The sequence below is a fragment of the Macaca nemestrina genome, chromosome 15 (assembly GCF_043159975.1).
Source record: "Macaca nemestrina isolate mMacNem1 chromosome 15, mMacNem.hap1, whole genome shotgun sequence".
NCBI lineage: Eukaryota > Metazoa > Chordata > Mammalia > Primates > Cercopithecidae > Macaca > Macaca nemestrina.
In genome coordinates, this window is record NC_092139.1 from 118270197 (window position 1) to 118284727 (window position 14531).

A 14531-nucleotide genomic window follows, 5' to 3' on the forward strand; every position below is an offset into this window, starting at 1 on the left:
ACCCTCCCCACGCACCGATCTGTGCGCCCTGCGCACTCCCGTTCACCACAGCGGCCACGAAGCCCCTGATGTCCGCTTCGCTCAAGCGGCCTCCGTCTCGCTTTATGCGGATCAGCTCCGGGAGCTGCTTGGGCTCTGGCGAGGGGTCGAGAAGTCCCTGGCTCCCGTCCCCGGAGAGGTCACCAGGCGCAGGTGGGGCTCCGGTTCCCACCGTCATCGAGGCCGCCATCGCTCGGGGCCCGCGGGGATGCCTGACACGTCCGGGGTCTGCGGCCTCCTGGCGTCGGTGTCTGAGCCACGTGCTCTTGTCCCGACCCCTTTCCCGTGTCTCTCCGGTGTCCGCCCCTCGGTCCTGTGTCTGTGTCGCCCTTGTCCGTATCTGGCTCCCGCTTCCCGCCCGTACCTGCTCAGGGCGGCTGCCCTCGCCCGCCTGCTCCGGATCCCAGCCCAGGTACCCGGCCTCGGCCTCGGGTCGCGACCGTAGGGTTCGCGCACAGCGGTCCACTGCGGGCGGCGGGGCGGCGGCGCCCCAGGACAGCAGGCGGGTGGGGCCGCCTGGCGGGCGGGGCTCAGCAGTCACCGCCCCGGGGGAGCCTCGCGCGCCGCCCCCTGCCGATCCCCCGGACACGCGGGACTTCCGGGCCGTCGGGGCCCGGGGCCGTCGGCGGGAGTGACCACTGGCCGGTCCCGCGCGGCGTGGGCGTCGGGCGTCTGCGGCTCCCGAGAGTCCCCCTCCCGCCCTCGGTGGGGTCTCGACGTTCGGACGCGGCGCAGCGCTGGAGTCCCGGCCCCGCTCCGCTGCGTTCGGAGTTGGGACACGGCCCCAGCCCCGGCTCCGCCCCTGGCCTTGCCCCAGGACGCGCAGAGAGAGAGAGAGGCGGACACGATGCGGACTCGCAGACTTTAAGCAAACAAGTGTGGGGCCGCTCCCGCCTGCCAGGTCAGGTGTCCGCGTGGGTCACCAGCGGGGCCAGGTAGTCCGAGTGTCGGATCCCGAAGCTCCAGCCGCGGGGCTTCCGGTGCTGCGGGCCCGGAGACACCACTGACCTCGCGGGGCCGGCGTCCTCTCCGCGCCGGGACCCCTGGATCCCCGGGGACCCTGATCCCATCACTCCGACCTCAGGCCCTCCCCACTCCCCTGACTCTGACCCTTGACCCTGGACTCCAGGCCACCTGATCCACGTTGTAGGCCGCGGGCCCTGGCTTCTGAGTGTTGTCTTGGGGGAGCGAAGTCCGCGCCAGCATGGTGAACTGGGGGGCCCGGGACTTGTAGACCCCCGGGCTCACGACGTGGTAGGCGCATGGGCCTGGGGTCTGCGGGAGGGCAGAGGGTGCTGGCTGCCGTCTCCGCTGCCGCGGACCAGGGACCCCTGCGTCCGCCCCGGCCCCTCCCCCACCTTGCTGAGGTCCTCGAAGAAACTGCCCGCCGCTCTGCGGCCGTAGATGGAGTAAGTTGGGGCGGAGACTTTGCCGATGACGCGTGGACCCAAGAGCGAGGGCACAGTATAGGCCCCGGGACCTGGGGAGGAGGCAGGGCTCGGGGGTAGTGGGTCTCCCTGGACAGGCGCAGGGTGGTCCCAGCTCCCGGAGGGCGGTCCCCGGTTTGGAGTGGGAAGGCCCACAGTGCTGGGATGGGCCTTTCTGGCCTCACCTGGGCTCTGCTGCTCCGCCTGGACACCCCAGTTTCGGGGAGCAATGGTGTGCCGAGGCGCACTGGGGTACGTCGCGTTCCCCGCTCGCTCCGGGAAGTACCTGCCTGCGGGGCGGATCAAGGGTGTGGGGGTCTGGAACTGGGTGGGGGCCTGATGGGTACCCGAGATGGGGTCCTGGGACTAGGGGGTAATCTGAGCCACGATTTGTCAAAGCCCCGTGGGGTTCGGGGTTTGGGATTTGAGACCCGGATATGAAGGTTCCGACTATGCGGTGTTAGGGTATCTGAGTGGGACTCGGGGTTCAGGTGGGGGGTTCCCAGGTGGGCCTCCCTGGAGGCAGTTCGGCGTTGGGTGGCCAGGGTCCCGGGGGTCCTGACCAGGTCCGGGAGTGAGGAAGGGCGCTGAGCGGCGCGGGCGGCCGTAGATGGAGTAGGCGGGGGCGCCGTCGGGGCCGCGCACGGTCATGCGGGCGGGCACCAGGTGGCCGGGCCCGGGGCCGCACGTCGTCTGCTGCGTGGGGAGGCGCGCGCCGAAGGTGAAGGCGGGGGCGCGGGGCCGCGACGGGTCATGCAGGACGTAGCCTGGGAGCATCCGAGTCAGCGCCTGGCCGGGCCCAGCCCCCACCCCCGTCTGGAACACGGACCCTCCCCCGGCACAGACCCCCTCTCCCCTCTAGCAGGCTCGGTTCAGCCCCGAGCGCAGACCTCCCTGGTCTCTTCCCCTTCCCTCCCCCAGGCACCGTCCCACCCCTCAATCCCGGGGCCCGCCCCTGCTACCGGTGTTGGGCGGCAGCTTGTATTTGGGCCCAGGGCCTCCGTAGTGCGCTGCGATGGGGCCGCGGGGCCGGTGTGGCCGCCAAACGCCCACCCAGGCGTCCGAGCCCATAGCGCGGGTGGGGGGCGCTTACGGCTCGCAGCACCTGCGGACAGAAGGCGGTGGCCGCGGCCCCTCCACCCCAAATTCTTGGGGAGCGCACTTTCCCACTACCCTGGGATTAGCGCGCGGTGGGGCGGGGCCTGGTCCGTATCCCTGGCGCCAGCAAAACAAACGCGAGCTTCCTGCCCCGCTGTGTGTGGCGTGGGGCCGGCAGCGGGTCCAGGACCATCACCCGGACTCCAGGCGGGTTAGGTAGGGACGTGAGCTCGCGGGGGACAAGTTTAGACCCAGACTTGGTGAAGGGAATCACCTGGGGGCGGGGTGGGGGCAGGAGATTTTCGTAGTGTTGGGAAAGTGTGCCCCGGGGAGGGCCTGGTGTGGGGGACCCGGTGCCCCGAGGGGAGGCCCCGAGGTGCACTGACCTGTAGTGGTGGCTCCTGTTATGGGAAACAAAGCGACGTGGCTGGACACCCCCGCTCCGCCCCGCCCACCTCCCAGACCCCATTGTGGCCCTTTCCCGCTTCCTGGCAACCGCACTGACTGCCTACCCACCCCAACCTGGCTCCGCCTCCCCCCTCGCCCCCACCCAGTGCGGCCGCTGGGCCTCTCCGTGGATTCTGTGGCACGGGTGGGACAGTAGGCTGAGCCCCCTAGAACGCTGGCCTCACCCTTACCCAAGCTTCAGTATACCCATTCTAGAACTAGGCAAATCTGCAGACAAAAGCAAGGATGGGAATAAAGGAATTGAATAATGCAAAGCACACACTCCATTTAATTATGTGTAGAGAGAGAATTTCTTGTCTATTTAAGCCCATGAAATATTCGCAAAAAACAATCATGTATTGGGCCACAAAATAATCATACAAATTGAAAAACAGATATGACACATGATTTGATTACAATCAAATACAATTCTAGGCAAACAAAACGTAAAAAAAAAAAAAAAAGGAAGAGGGCCGGGCGCGGTGGCTTACGCCTGTAATCCCAGCACTTTGGGAGGCCGAGGCGGGCGGATCACGAGGTCAGGAGATCGAGATCATCCTGGCTAACAAGGTGACACCTCGTCTCTACTAAAAATACAAAAAATTAGCCGGGCGTAGTGGCGGGCGCCTGTAGTCCCAGCCACTCGGGAGGCTGAGGCAGGAGAATGGCGTTAACCAGGGAGGTGGAGCTTGCAGTGAGCCACTATGGCACCACTGCACTCCAGCCTGGGTGACAGAGTGAGACACTGTCTCAGAAAAAAAAAGGAAGTGGAGGAAGAAGACTCAGCCTGGGCTGAGGCCCAGTGAGACCCATTTCAACAAAAAAAACTTTAAAAATTAGCTAAGTGAGATGATATACACCTGTAGTCCCAGCTATGGGGTCTGTGGCTGAGGTGGGAGGATCTGTTGAGTCTGGGAGTTGGATCCTGCAGTGATCTGCGATCCCACCACTAGACTCTGGCCTGGGTGACAGAGTGAGACCTTGTTTAAAAAAAAAAAAAAAAAAAGAAAGAAAGAAAGAACAGGAAGCAGGACCAAACACATATTTTGAAATTGACAAACCTTTTTTTTTTTTGAGATGGAGTCTCACTCTGTCGCCCAGGCTGGAGTGCAGTGGCGGGATCTCGGCTCACTGCAAGCTCTGCCTCCCCGGTTCACGCCATTCTCCTGCCTCAGCCTCCCCAGTAGCTGGGACTACAGGTGCCCGCCACCATGCCCGGCTAGTTTTTTTGTATTTTTTAGTAGAGATGGGGTTTCACCGTGTTAGCCAGGATGGTCTCGATCTCCTGACCTCGTGATCTGCCCATCTCGGCCTCCCAAAGTGCTGGGATTACAAGCTTGAGCCACCGCGCCCGGCCTGAAATTGACAAATCTTTTTTAAAAAACCTTGGATCAAAACTTGTCAGAAATAATCTGAAGTTACAAACTGTAGCAGGACGAGCCGCAGACAAAACTCCTCAGACACCTAGTTAAAGAAGGAAGGGGTTATTGCAATTTTTATATTTCCTCCTTTTGATGAAGATCTTTCTCTGAGGCCAGGTGCGGTGGCTCCCGCCTGTAATCCCGGCACTTTGGGAGGCTGAGGTGGGCGGATCACCTGAGGTCAGGAGTTGGAGACCAGCCTGGCCAACATGGTGAAACCCCGTCTCTACTAAAAATACATAAATTAACTGGGCGTGGTGGCAACCATCTGTAATGCAGCTACTTGGGAAACTGAGGCAGGGGAATCACTTGAACCTGGGAAGCGGAGGTTGCAGTGAGCCAAGATTGTGCCATTGCACTCCAGCCTGGGTGACCAAGAGAGACTCAGTCTCAAAAAAAAAATTTTTTTTCTGAAGACATCACTGATCAATCATCCTGTGTAGGTTTTGATTGTCCCTTCTTGTCCAGGTTGATTTGGTGCCATGTTGGGAGAATGGCCAGCAATTTTAAGTCAGTGTCAAAACCATTTGAGCCACATTTGAGCAGCTGGAAGGAAATTTGGAAGGAGTAGCTGTTGGGTTAAGTCAGCCTTTCATTGTATCAGTCTCATAGGTGTTCACTGTCATATCAAAGTGCTGCACCCACATTATTGGTTAGCAGTTGTACTTTTGCGGAGGTTCGACACGTGCAGGGTTTTTTTGTTTTTTTGTTTTTTTGAGATAGAGTCTCACTCTGTCGCCCAGGCTGGAGTGCAGTGACACGATCTCGGCTCACTGCAAGCTCCACCTCCTGGGTTCACTCCATTCTCCTGCATCAGCCTCCCGAGTAGCTGGGACTACAGGTGCCCGCCACCATGCCCAGCTAATTTTTTTGTGTGTGTATTTTTAGTAGAGACGAGGTTTCACTGTGTTAGCCAGGATGGTCTCGATCTCCTGACCCCGTGATCCACCAGCCTCGGCCTCCCAAAGTGCTGGGATTACAGGAATGAGCCACCACGCCCGGCCAGGTGCAGAGTTTTCAAAGAATCATACAGAGTAAAGTAATACGATGAACTCAGTTTGCAGAATGATTTTATTTTTATTTTATTTTATTTTATTCTATCTATCTACCTATCTATATTTTAATAGAGATACTCAGCTATTTTTATTGTTGTTGTAGAGATGAGATCTTACTTTGTTGCCCAGGCTGGTATCAAACTGACTTCAAACAATTCTCCTGCATTGGCTTCCCAAAGTTCAGGGATTACAGACATGAGCCACTGTAGTTGTCCCTATATTTCTTAAATGTAGTATAAAAATAGTATAAACTGTATGCTCTTTTTTTTTTTTTTTCTTTTTTTTTTTTTTTTTTTGAGATGGAGTCTTGCTCTGTCGCCCAGGCTAGAGTGCAGTGGCGCAATCTCGGCTCACTGCAAGCTCCGCCTCCCGGGTTCACGCCATTCTCCTGCCTCAGCCTCCCGAGTAGCTGGGACTACAGGCGCCCGCCACTGCGCCCGGCTAATTTTTTTCTATTTTTAGTAGAGACGGGGTTTCACCATGGTCTCGATCTCCTGACCTTGTGATCCGCCCGCCTCGGCCTCCCAAAGTGCTGGGATTACAGGCGTGAGCCACCGCGCCCGGCAACTGTATGCTCTTAAATTACTTAATTTAAGTGCTTTTTTTCTTTGTGCCAATTAAATAGAGCTCTTTGTAAATTAAAATCACATATAGATATAAAGACATAAAAACATAGACAAAACAAAGATCTTGTGGCTTTTCACTTGAGAATTTTAGTTATAAAACAGTAGGCCAGGCGCAGTGGCTCACACCTGTAATCTCAGCACTTTGGGAGGCCAAGGTAGGCGGATCACCTGAGTTCAGGGGTTCGAGACCGACCTGACCAACATGGAGAAACCCTGTCTCTGCTAAAAATACAAAAATTAGCCAGGTGTGGTGGTGCACGCCTGTAATCCCAGCTACTCAGGAGGCTGAAGCAGGAGAATTGCTTGAATCCGGGAGGCGGGGGTTGCAGTGAGCCGAGATTGCACCATTGCACTTCAGCCTGGGCAACAAGAGCAAAACTCTGTCTCAAAACAAAAACAAAAGCAAAAACAAAAACAGTAAAACATAATAATATAAATTCATGGGTGTGTAAAAGGACAGTTGGATTTAAATTATATTTTTGATAAAACAGAACAAGTTAAGGTTACCTGTTCAGATGACTAAAGCTTTTCGATTTTCATTACCCTACCAGTAATCCTCTGAACAAGATGGGAAGACAGGACTGGGTGTGGTGGCTCACGCCTGTAATCGCAGCACTTTGGGAGGCCGAGGCAGGTAGATCACTTGTGGTCAGGAGTTGGAGACCAGCCTGGCCAACATGATGAAAACCCATCTCTACTAAAAATACAAAATTAACCGAGCGTAGTGGCGGCACCTGTAGTCCCAGCTACTCGGGAGGCTGAGGCAGGAGAATTGCTTGAACCCAGGAGGTGGAGGTTGCAGTGAGCCAAGATTGCACCACTGCACTCCAGCCTGGGGAACAGAATGAGACTCCGTCACAAACAACAAACAACTCCTCAAATGAATATAAATATTTAATTCCAGTTAGATTTCCAATGTTAAAAATAGGAAAACACAAATTTAAAGTTCATATGCAAAAATGTGTTCAATTGTCAAAAAAATTCTAAAACAGGAAAAGAATAAAAGGTTCTTAGATATTAACTGTATGCGATGGTTAATTTGATGCACCAGCTTGGCTGGGCCTTGGGCGGGGGCAGCTCTTTGCATTCCTGGCCCTTCCTTGCTCCTGAAGCCTGGCCATCGCAGCATCTTTTTTTTTTTTTTTTTTTTTTTGAGACGGAGTCTCTCTCTGTCGCCCAGGCTGGAGTGCAGTGGCCGGATCTCAGCTCACTGCAAGCTCTGCCTCCCGGGTTCACGCCATTCTCCTGCCTCAGCCTCCCGAGTAGCTGGGACTACAGGCGCCCGCCACCTCGCCCGGCTAGTTTTTTGTATTTTGTTGTTGTTGTTGTTGTTTTGTTTTGTTTTGTTTTGTTTTTTGAGATGGAGTCTCGCTGTGTCTCCCAGGCTGGAGTGCAGTGGCGTGATCTCGGCTCACTGCAAGCTCCGCCTCCCGGGTTCATGCCATTCTCCTGCCTCAGCCTCCCGAGTAGCTGAGACTACAGGCGCCCGCCACCACGCCCGGCTATTTTTTTGTATTTTTAGTAGAGACGGGGTTTCACCGTGTTAGCCAGGATAGTCTTGATCTCCTGACCTCGTGATCCACCCGCCTCGGCCTCCCAAAGTGCTGGGATTACAGGCTTGAGCCACCGCACCCGGCCAGTTTTTTGTATTTTTAGTAGAGACAGGGTTTCACGGTGTTAGCCAGGATGGTCTCGATCTCCTGACCTCGTGATCCGCCCGTCTCGGCCTCCCAAAGTGCTGGGATTACAGGCGTGAGCCACCGCGCCCAGCCCGCAGCATCTTTCTGCATTTGCTGCTTCTGAATCCCTTTGCATCCTCTTATCGTGACCTTGCTGTTAACGTCATCTTACTAGGCAATGATTCTCTGTTAATGTTTTTCCTGTTCACATTCCTGGTGTGGTTGTTCCCTTCTGATTGGAACTAACTCAGGATAGAGATTTTCCGAGGCGAAGATGAGAGAGGTGGGGTGAGTGTATCAGGCAAGAACCACTTGGGTTTAAGGTAGAAATGGATTTATGATAGGGAATATTATAGAATCACTGGATGCGTTGGTGGTATAATAGCTGACAGGTGGCCTTTGGGACTACTGAGCTTAAGAGGAGACCTGGGTAGCTGTGATTCTGAGATCAGGAACCTGCCGGGGATCCTGAGGCCGCGCCCCTGCTGCCCAGGCCTCCCTCAGCAACGGCTGAGTCTCCACAGCCCTGCCTGCCAGCAGCCTCAGCGCAGGGCGGAGGCCTCCGAGGAGTCCTTCCTGCGTTTCACATCTTACACAACTGCACTGACTCCAACAGCCTCGCCCAGAACTCTGGCTGCAACGGAATCTGTAAAACACAGTATTGCCTCATTTGTATTTTAGGTTCTAAAATACCGGAAAATAAACAAAAGGAGGTGAGAATGGAAGCTGAACACGATGGACCACATTCAGCGCAGTGGAAAATCAAGAGTCCTGATGTGAGCACTGCAGGCTTGAGATGTCGTCTTCCACCCAGGGAAGACGTTCATGGCAGACGCAGCGGAGAGGTCCAGGCCGGAGATGCCGACCTGCCAGGCGTGCGCAAGCCGTGGGAATGGATGGGGCCGCTTAGTGCAGGGGTCACCAAGTCCAGCCACCACCTGTTTCTGTAAATACAATTTTATTGGGGCCGGGCACGGTGGCTCACGCCTGTAATCCCAACATTTTGGGAGGCTGAGGCGGGCGGATCACAAGGTCAGGAGATCGAGACCATGCTGGCTAACACGGTGAAACCCCGTCTCTACTAAAAATAAGTACAAAAAATTAGCCGGGCGCGGTGGTGGGCACCTGTAGTCCCAGCTACTCGGGAGGCTGAGGCAGGAGAATGGCATAAACCTGGAAGGCGGAGCTTGCTGTGAGCCGAGATCATGCCACTGCACTCCAGCCTGGGCGACAGAGCGAGACTCCATCTCAAATAAATAAATAAATAGATAGATAGATAGATAGATAGATAGATAGATAGATAGATAGATAGATAGATAAAATAAAAATAAAAAATAAAGTTTTATTGGAATGCAGCTACATCCTTTTGTTTACTATTTTTTAAAGTTAGTTTTGTGTTACAATGGCTGACTTGAGTAGTTGCAAGAGACTGTATGACCTGCAAAGGCAAAAATAGCCACAATCCAGCTCTTTGCACAAAAACTTTGCTGCCGACTGAGAGTGTGCACGTGGGTAAAGAGCTCCAGGGCCCTGCAGCACTCCGGGGGCTGGAGAGTGGCAGAAACCAGCACTCTGATACATGGATCATAAACAAGCCACAGCCTCCGATGCTCAGCGCTCAGGCGTCTCTCCGCCAACTTTCATGAGTTAGCTTGTGGGATGTTTGATGGGTGCAGCTTCTCAAGTTTCTGTCGTCCTCAGCAGGGACCTTAAGCTGGTGGACTCATATTTGACATCTGCGGTGAGGTCCTGTCAGATTCCAGGAAGACTTAATTTTCCCCACTCTAATAGATTCCTGTGAAACCCCAGCATAATTACCTTACATGGGTTAAATATTAAAATAGAGACCAGGCCTGAAGAATCCCTGAGCAGACAAAACCAGTTAGGCATTGTAACTGACCTCAACCTTGCCTTAATGGAAAACATAAGTGAAACTTAACTGGAGTCATTTCTGATAAATGGTTATGTTAAGCAGAAGTAAAACTCAACCCCAGCCAGTCCTAAGCAGCCAGTTAATTCCTGATTGTGTAACTAGGAACTTCCCAACTAGACAGACCAAATAAGGAAGTTGAATAACTGGAACCAATCAAGTCATTTCTTCAGTATGCCTCCTCATTTTCTTAGACAGACAAATACTTATCTCTGACATTTTTGTCACTGGCCTGAGAAAAAAAGTGTTTATGGTGGGCTCACGCCTGTAATCCCAGCACTTTGGGAGACCAAGGCGGGTGGATTACTAGGAGTTCAAGACCAGCCTGGCTAACAGGGAGAAACCCTGTCTTTACTAAAAATACAAAAATTAGCTGGGTGTGGTGGCGGGCACCTGTAATCCCAGCTACTCGGGAGGCTGAGGCAGGAGAATCTCTTGAACCTGGGAGGTGGACGTTGCAGTGAGCCAAGATCGAACCACTGCACCCCAGTCTGGGGGACAAAGCGAGACTCTGTCTCAAAAAAAAAAGAAAAGAAAAGAAAAAGAAAAACAAGTGTCTATATGAAGTATTTTCTCAGAAAAAAGAGGAACGAACCCAAATGCTTTTCACGTGCATGCAGCTTGATTAATCTTTAATAAATAAGAATATTGGTGAGTTAGTAAAAATGGACTTTCTACCTAGCTTTGTTAATCAAATAAACTCATATTATCTCCATCACACAATTTGTCAACAAGAAAAATAAACTGAGATGACAGTTTTATTTATTTATTTATTTATTTTGAGATGGAGTCTCACTCTGTCACCCAGGCTGGAGTACAATGGTGCAATCTCGGCTTACTGCAACCTCTGCCTCCCAGGTTCAAGCGATTCTCCTGCCTCAGCCTCCTGAGTAGCTGGGACTACAGGTGCGTGCCACCACGCTGAGCTAATTTTTGTATATATACGTGTTTTTTTGTTGTTGTTGTTGTTTTGTTGTTTTGAGATGGAGTCTCGCTCTGTTGCCCAGGCTGGAGTGCAGTGGCGTGATCTTGGCTCACTACAAGCTCCGCCTCCTGGGCTCAGCCATTCTCCTGCCTCAGCCTCTTGAGTAGGTGGGATTACCGGTGAGTACCACCACGCCCGGCTAATTTTTTTTGTATTTTTAGTGGAGACGGGTTTCCATTGTTGGCCAGGCTGGTCTCCAACAGGCCTGGTGACCTCAGGTGATCCACCCGCCTTGGCCTCCCAAAGTGCTGGGATTACAGGTGTGAGCCACTGCACCCAGCCTGTTCAAGTAAATTAAAATGGAGACCAGGCCTGAAGAATCCCTAAGCAGACAAAACAAGTTAGGCCTCGTGACTTCAACCTTGCTTAAATTGAAAACATAAGTGAAACTTAACTTGAGCCATTTTTTTGTTTGTTTTTTTTTTCAGTAGAGACAAAGTCTTGCTATGTTGCCCAGACTGGTCTCAAACACTAGTCATCTGCCCTGCCTCAGCCGCACACCCAAAGTGCTGGGATTACAGGCATGAGTCATTTATTTTTTTTTCTTTTTTGACATAGTTTTCCCTGTTGCCCAGGCTGGAATGCAATGGCGCAATCTTGACTCACTGCAACCTCTGCCTCCCAGTTTCAAGCAATTCTCCCACCTCAGCCTCCCAAGTAGCTGGGATTACAGGCACTTGCCATCACGCCCAGCTAATTTTTGTATTTTTGTAAAGACAAGGTTTCACTGTGTTGACCAGGCTGTTCTTGAACTCCTGACCTCAGGTGATCTGCCCACCTCCGCCTCCCACCAAAGTGCTGGGAATATAGGCATAAGCCACCATGGCTGGCTGAGTTGTTTCTGATAAATGCTTCCATTAGACAGAGATAAATTTTAACCCCACCCAATCATAAGTAAACAACTATCATTATATCACGGATACTGACTTTCCAACACGATAAGCCAAAGAAAGCAACTCCATAACCGTAACCAATCAAATCATTTCTTTATTGTACTTCTACATTTTCCCAATAAAAACTTGCATTTGATATCTTGTCTCTGGAATACTAAACCTCTTTCAGTCAGGTGTTCCCCAATTCATAAATTGTTTTTTACTCAAATAAACCCTTTAAAATTTTGTCGTGAGTCAGATGTTTCTTTAACACATGGTTGCAAAACATGCTGTTGGTAAGGAACATGGCTTAGATCCACATCCAAGTCCTAGTGCAGTTTTTTTTTTTTCTGTCACCAGGGCCATATTGCTGGCTTGCCACAGGTTACATGGTAATGACTGGGCATCATTCATGGGAAACTGCACCACGTAAGCAAGCCTGGCTAGGCCCACAGTAGGCCTCGGGCACATTTTCGGGTGCGAAGCAGAGGAATAGCAGCCGGTGAGGTAGAAGGAGAACCAAGAGACTGTGGGAGAATGGGAACTGAGCTGAGAGAGCTTCCGGAAGGTTGCGGTGGTCTACTGCAATTCATGTTATTGAGAAACTGCATTAGGCTGATTTCATAAGTGCTGCTGAGGAAGACGCTGAGTTCCTGAGGTGAAAAGGGATGAGGACACCTAAGAAGACAGAAGCGCAACACCTAAAACAACTTTCTGAAATTGTCTAATGTCACACGTTAAAATAATATGAAACACGTTAAAATAATAAAATAATATGAAAATTTTATTTTATCTGAACTACAGTGATTGTCTTCAGATTTTGAAATATAAAAGCCCTTAATTTATTTCATTTTTTAAGACAGAGTCTCGCTCTGTCGGTCAGGCTGGAGTGCTGTGGCATGATCTTGGCTCACTGAAACCTCCACCTCCTGCGTTCAAGCGATTCTCCTGCCTCAGCCTTCTGAGTAGCTGGGATTACAGGTGTCTGGCACCACACCCAGCTAATTTTTTTTTTTTTCTTTTAGTAGAGAAGGGGTTTCACCATGTTGGCCAGGCTGGTCTTGAACTCCTGACCTCAGGTGATCTGCCTGCCTCGGCCTCCCAAAGTGCTGGGATTACAGGTGTGAGCCACTGCGCCCGGCCAAAAGGCTTTACTTTTTGCTTTATTTTTCTGCTTTTAACCATCCTCCTTTTTGGGGGTTGGGGGGACCTAGTTATTAATAGAAAAAAAACCTTTGCTGGTGTCTTTTTTTCTTTTCTTTTTTCTTTTTTTTTTTTTTTTTTGAGGCAGAGTCTCGCTCTGTCACCCAGGCTGGAGTGCAGTGGTGTGATCTCAGCTCACTGCAACCTCTGCTTCCCGGGTTCAAGCGACTCTCCTGCCTCAGCCTCTGGAGTAGCTGGGACTACAGGCGCTCGCCACCTCGCGCGGCTAATCTTTGTATTTTTGGTAAAGACAGGGTTGCTCCGTGTTAGCCAGGCTGGTCTCGAACTGCTGACCTCAGGTGATCCGACACCTCGAGGCGACCCGACACCTCGGCCCCGGTGTCGCACTTTTTTGCCCGTTTTTGATTCCAGCCTCCTCCTGCGGCCACAGCCGGAAATGCAGAGAAATTCGCGCTCCCCGGGCCTCGCAGTCTCCAGCTTTGCCCGGGGGCTGCGGGTTCACATTTCACCCGCGAATCGCTGTTAACCCTCCAGGCGCGGCCCCGGGGCGCTCGCGCGCTGCGGACGGAGCCATCCCTGACGCGTTCTCAGTTTATGGCAGAAAACGCCAGTCGGCGCCGGACATGACTACAGGCTTTCGCGGAAACAAATTTTAATCCAGTTCTGAAGCCACCACTTGGCGTTCCAGGGCATTTGCACCCCGGGGACGCGCTGCCTCCCGCCCCTTCCCGCCCCTTCCTCAGTGGCTAATATTTGTTTATCAGCGGTGACATTGGTTGATGTATTTGTCAAAGAACAGATTTAGTTCTTCTTCCTAGGTACCTTTTTTTTTTTTTTTTTTTGAAACGGAGTCTCACTCTGTCCCCCAGGCTGGAGTGTAGTGGTGCCATATCAGTTCACTGCATCCTCTGCCTTCCGGGTTCAAGCAATTCTCCTGCCTCAGTCTCCCAAGTAGATGGGACTACAGGCGTGCACCACCATGCCTGGATAATTTTTTTTGTATTTTTAGTAGAGACAGGATTTCACCATGTTGGCCAGGCTGGTCTTCAACTCCTGATCTCAGGTGTTCCGCGGGCCGCAGCCTCCCAAAGTGTTGGGATTACAGGCGTGAGCCACTGCGCCTGGCTGTTATTACCTGTCTTTTGGATAAAAGCCATTTTAACTAGGGTAAGATGGTACCTCATTGTAGTTTTGGTTTACATTTCTCTGATGATCAATTATGTTAAAGCACCTTTTCATATACCTGTTTGACATCTTATGTCTTTTAACAATTATTATTCTTGGCCGGGCGCGGTGGCTCAAGCCTGTAATCCCAGCACTTTGGGAGGCCGAGACGGGCGGATCACGAGGTCAGGAGATCGAGACCATCCTGGTTAACACGGTGAAACCCCGTCTCTACTAAAAAATACAAAAAATTAGCCGGGCGAGGTGGCGGCGCCTGTAGTCCCAGCTACTCGGGAGGCTGAGGCAGGAGAATGGCCTGAACCCGGGAGGCGGAGCTTGCAGTGAGCTGAGATCCGGCCACTGCACTCCAGCCCGGGCGACAGAGCGAGACTCTGTCTCAAAAAACAAAACAAAACAAAACAAAACCAATTATTATTCTTATTATTATTATTGTCTTTTTTTTTTTTTTTTGAGATAGTCTCACTTTATGACCCAGGCTGAAGTGCAGTGGCATGATTTCAGCTCACTGCAACCTCTACTTCCTGGGCTCAAGCAATCCTCCCACCTCAGCATCCCAAGTAGCTGAGACTACAAGTGTGTGTCACTGTGCCTGGCTAATTTTCA

General features: G+C 52.2%; 2 protein-coding genes and 1 long non-coding RNA gene across 8 annotated transcripts in view; 1 reads left to right on the forward strand and 2 right to left on the reverse strand.

Annotated features, from left to right (window-relative positions):
* Positions 1-773, reverse strand: part of LOC105489744 (thymidine phosphorylase) — a 6553-nt gene extending 5780 nt beyond the window's left edge. For 2 of the 4 annotated variants that reach the window (XM_011754763.3, XM_011754762.3), the window contains exon 1: positions 16-524. In XM_011754763.3, the coding sequence (XP_011753065.2) occupies positions 16-229 (214 nt within the window). In that variant the 5' untranslated portion in view covers positions 230-524. Of the gene's footprint in view, positions 1-15 lie in introns of all 4 variants that reach the window. The other 2 variants (XM_071080832.1, XM_011754764.3) reach the window with 2 other exon arrangements.
* The window catches only part of LOC139358767 (uncharacterized), a 15142-nt gene extending 3317 nt beyond the window's left edge, over positions 1-11825 (forward strand). The window contains exon 2 of the long non-coding RNA XR_011614272.1: positions 8474-11825. This is a non-coding gene — a long non-coding RNA (uncharacterized lncRNA). The remainder of the gene's footprint in view (positions 1-8473) is intronic.
* Positions 890-3039, reverse strand: CIMAP1B (ciliary microtubule associated protein 1B). Of its 3 annotated transcripts, XM_011754761.3 has the most exons (7): positions 2951-3039; positions 2429-2571; positions 2030-2233; positions 1652-1756; positions 1398-1519; positions 1174-1314; positions 890-1022 (listed from the first exon to the last, which is right to left on the reverse strand). In XM_011754761.3, the coding sequence occupies exons 2-7, from the start codon at positions 2535-2537 to the stop codon at positions 942-944; spliced, it is 762 nt and encodes a 253-aa protein (XP_011753063.1). In that variant the 5' UTR covers positions 2538-2571; positions 2951-3039; the 3' UTR covers positions 890-941. The 3 variants fall into 3 exon arrangements, with proteins under 3 accessions (XP_011753063.1, XP_070936936.1, XP_070936935.1); XM_071080835.1 differs by having other exon boundaries at positions 2030-2162; positions 2429-2989; XM_071080834.1 differs by lacking the exon at positions 2030-2233 and having other exon boundaries at positions 2429-2987.
* Positions 11826-14531: the final 2706 nt, after the last annotated feature.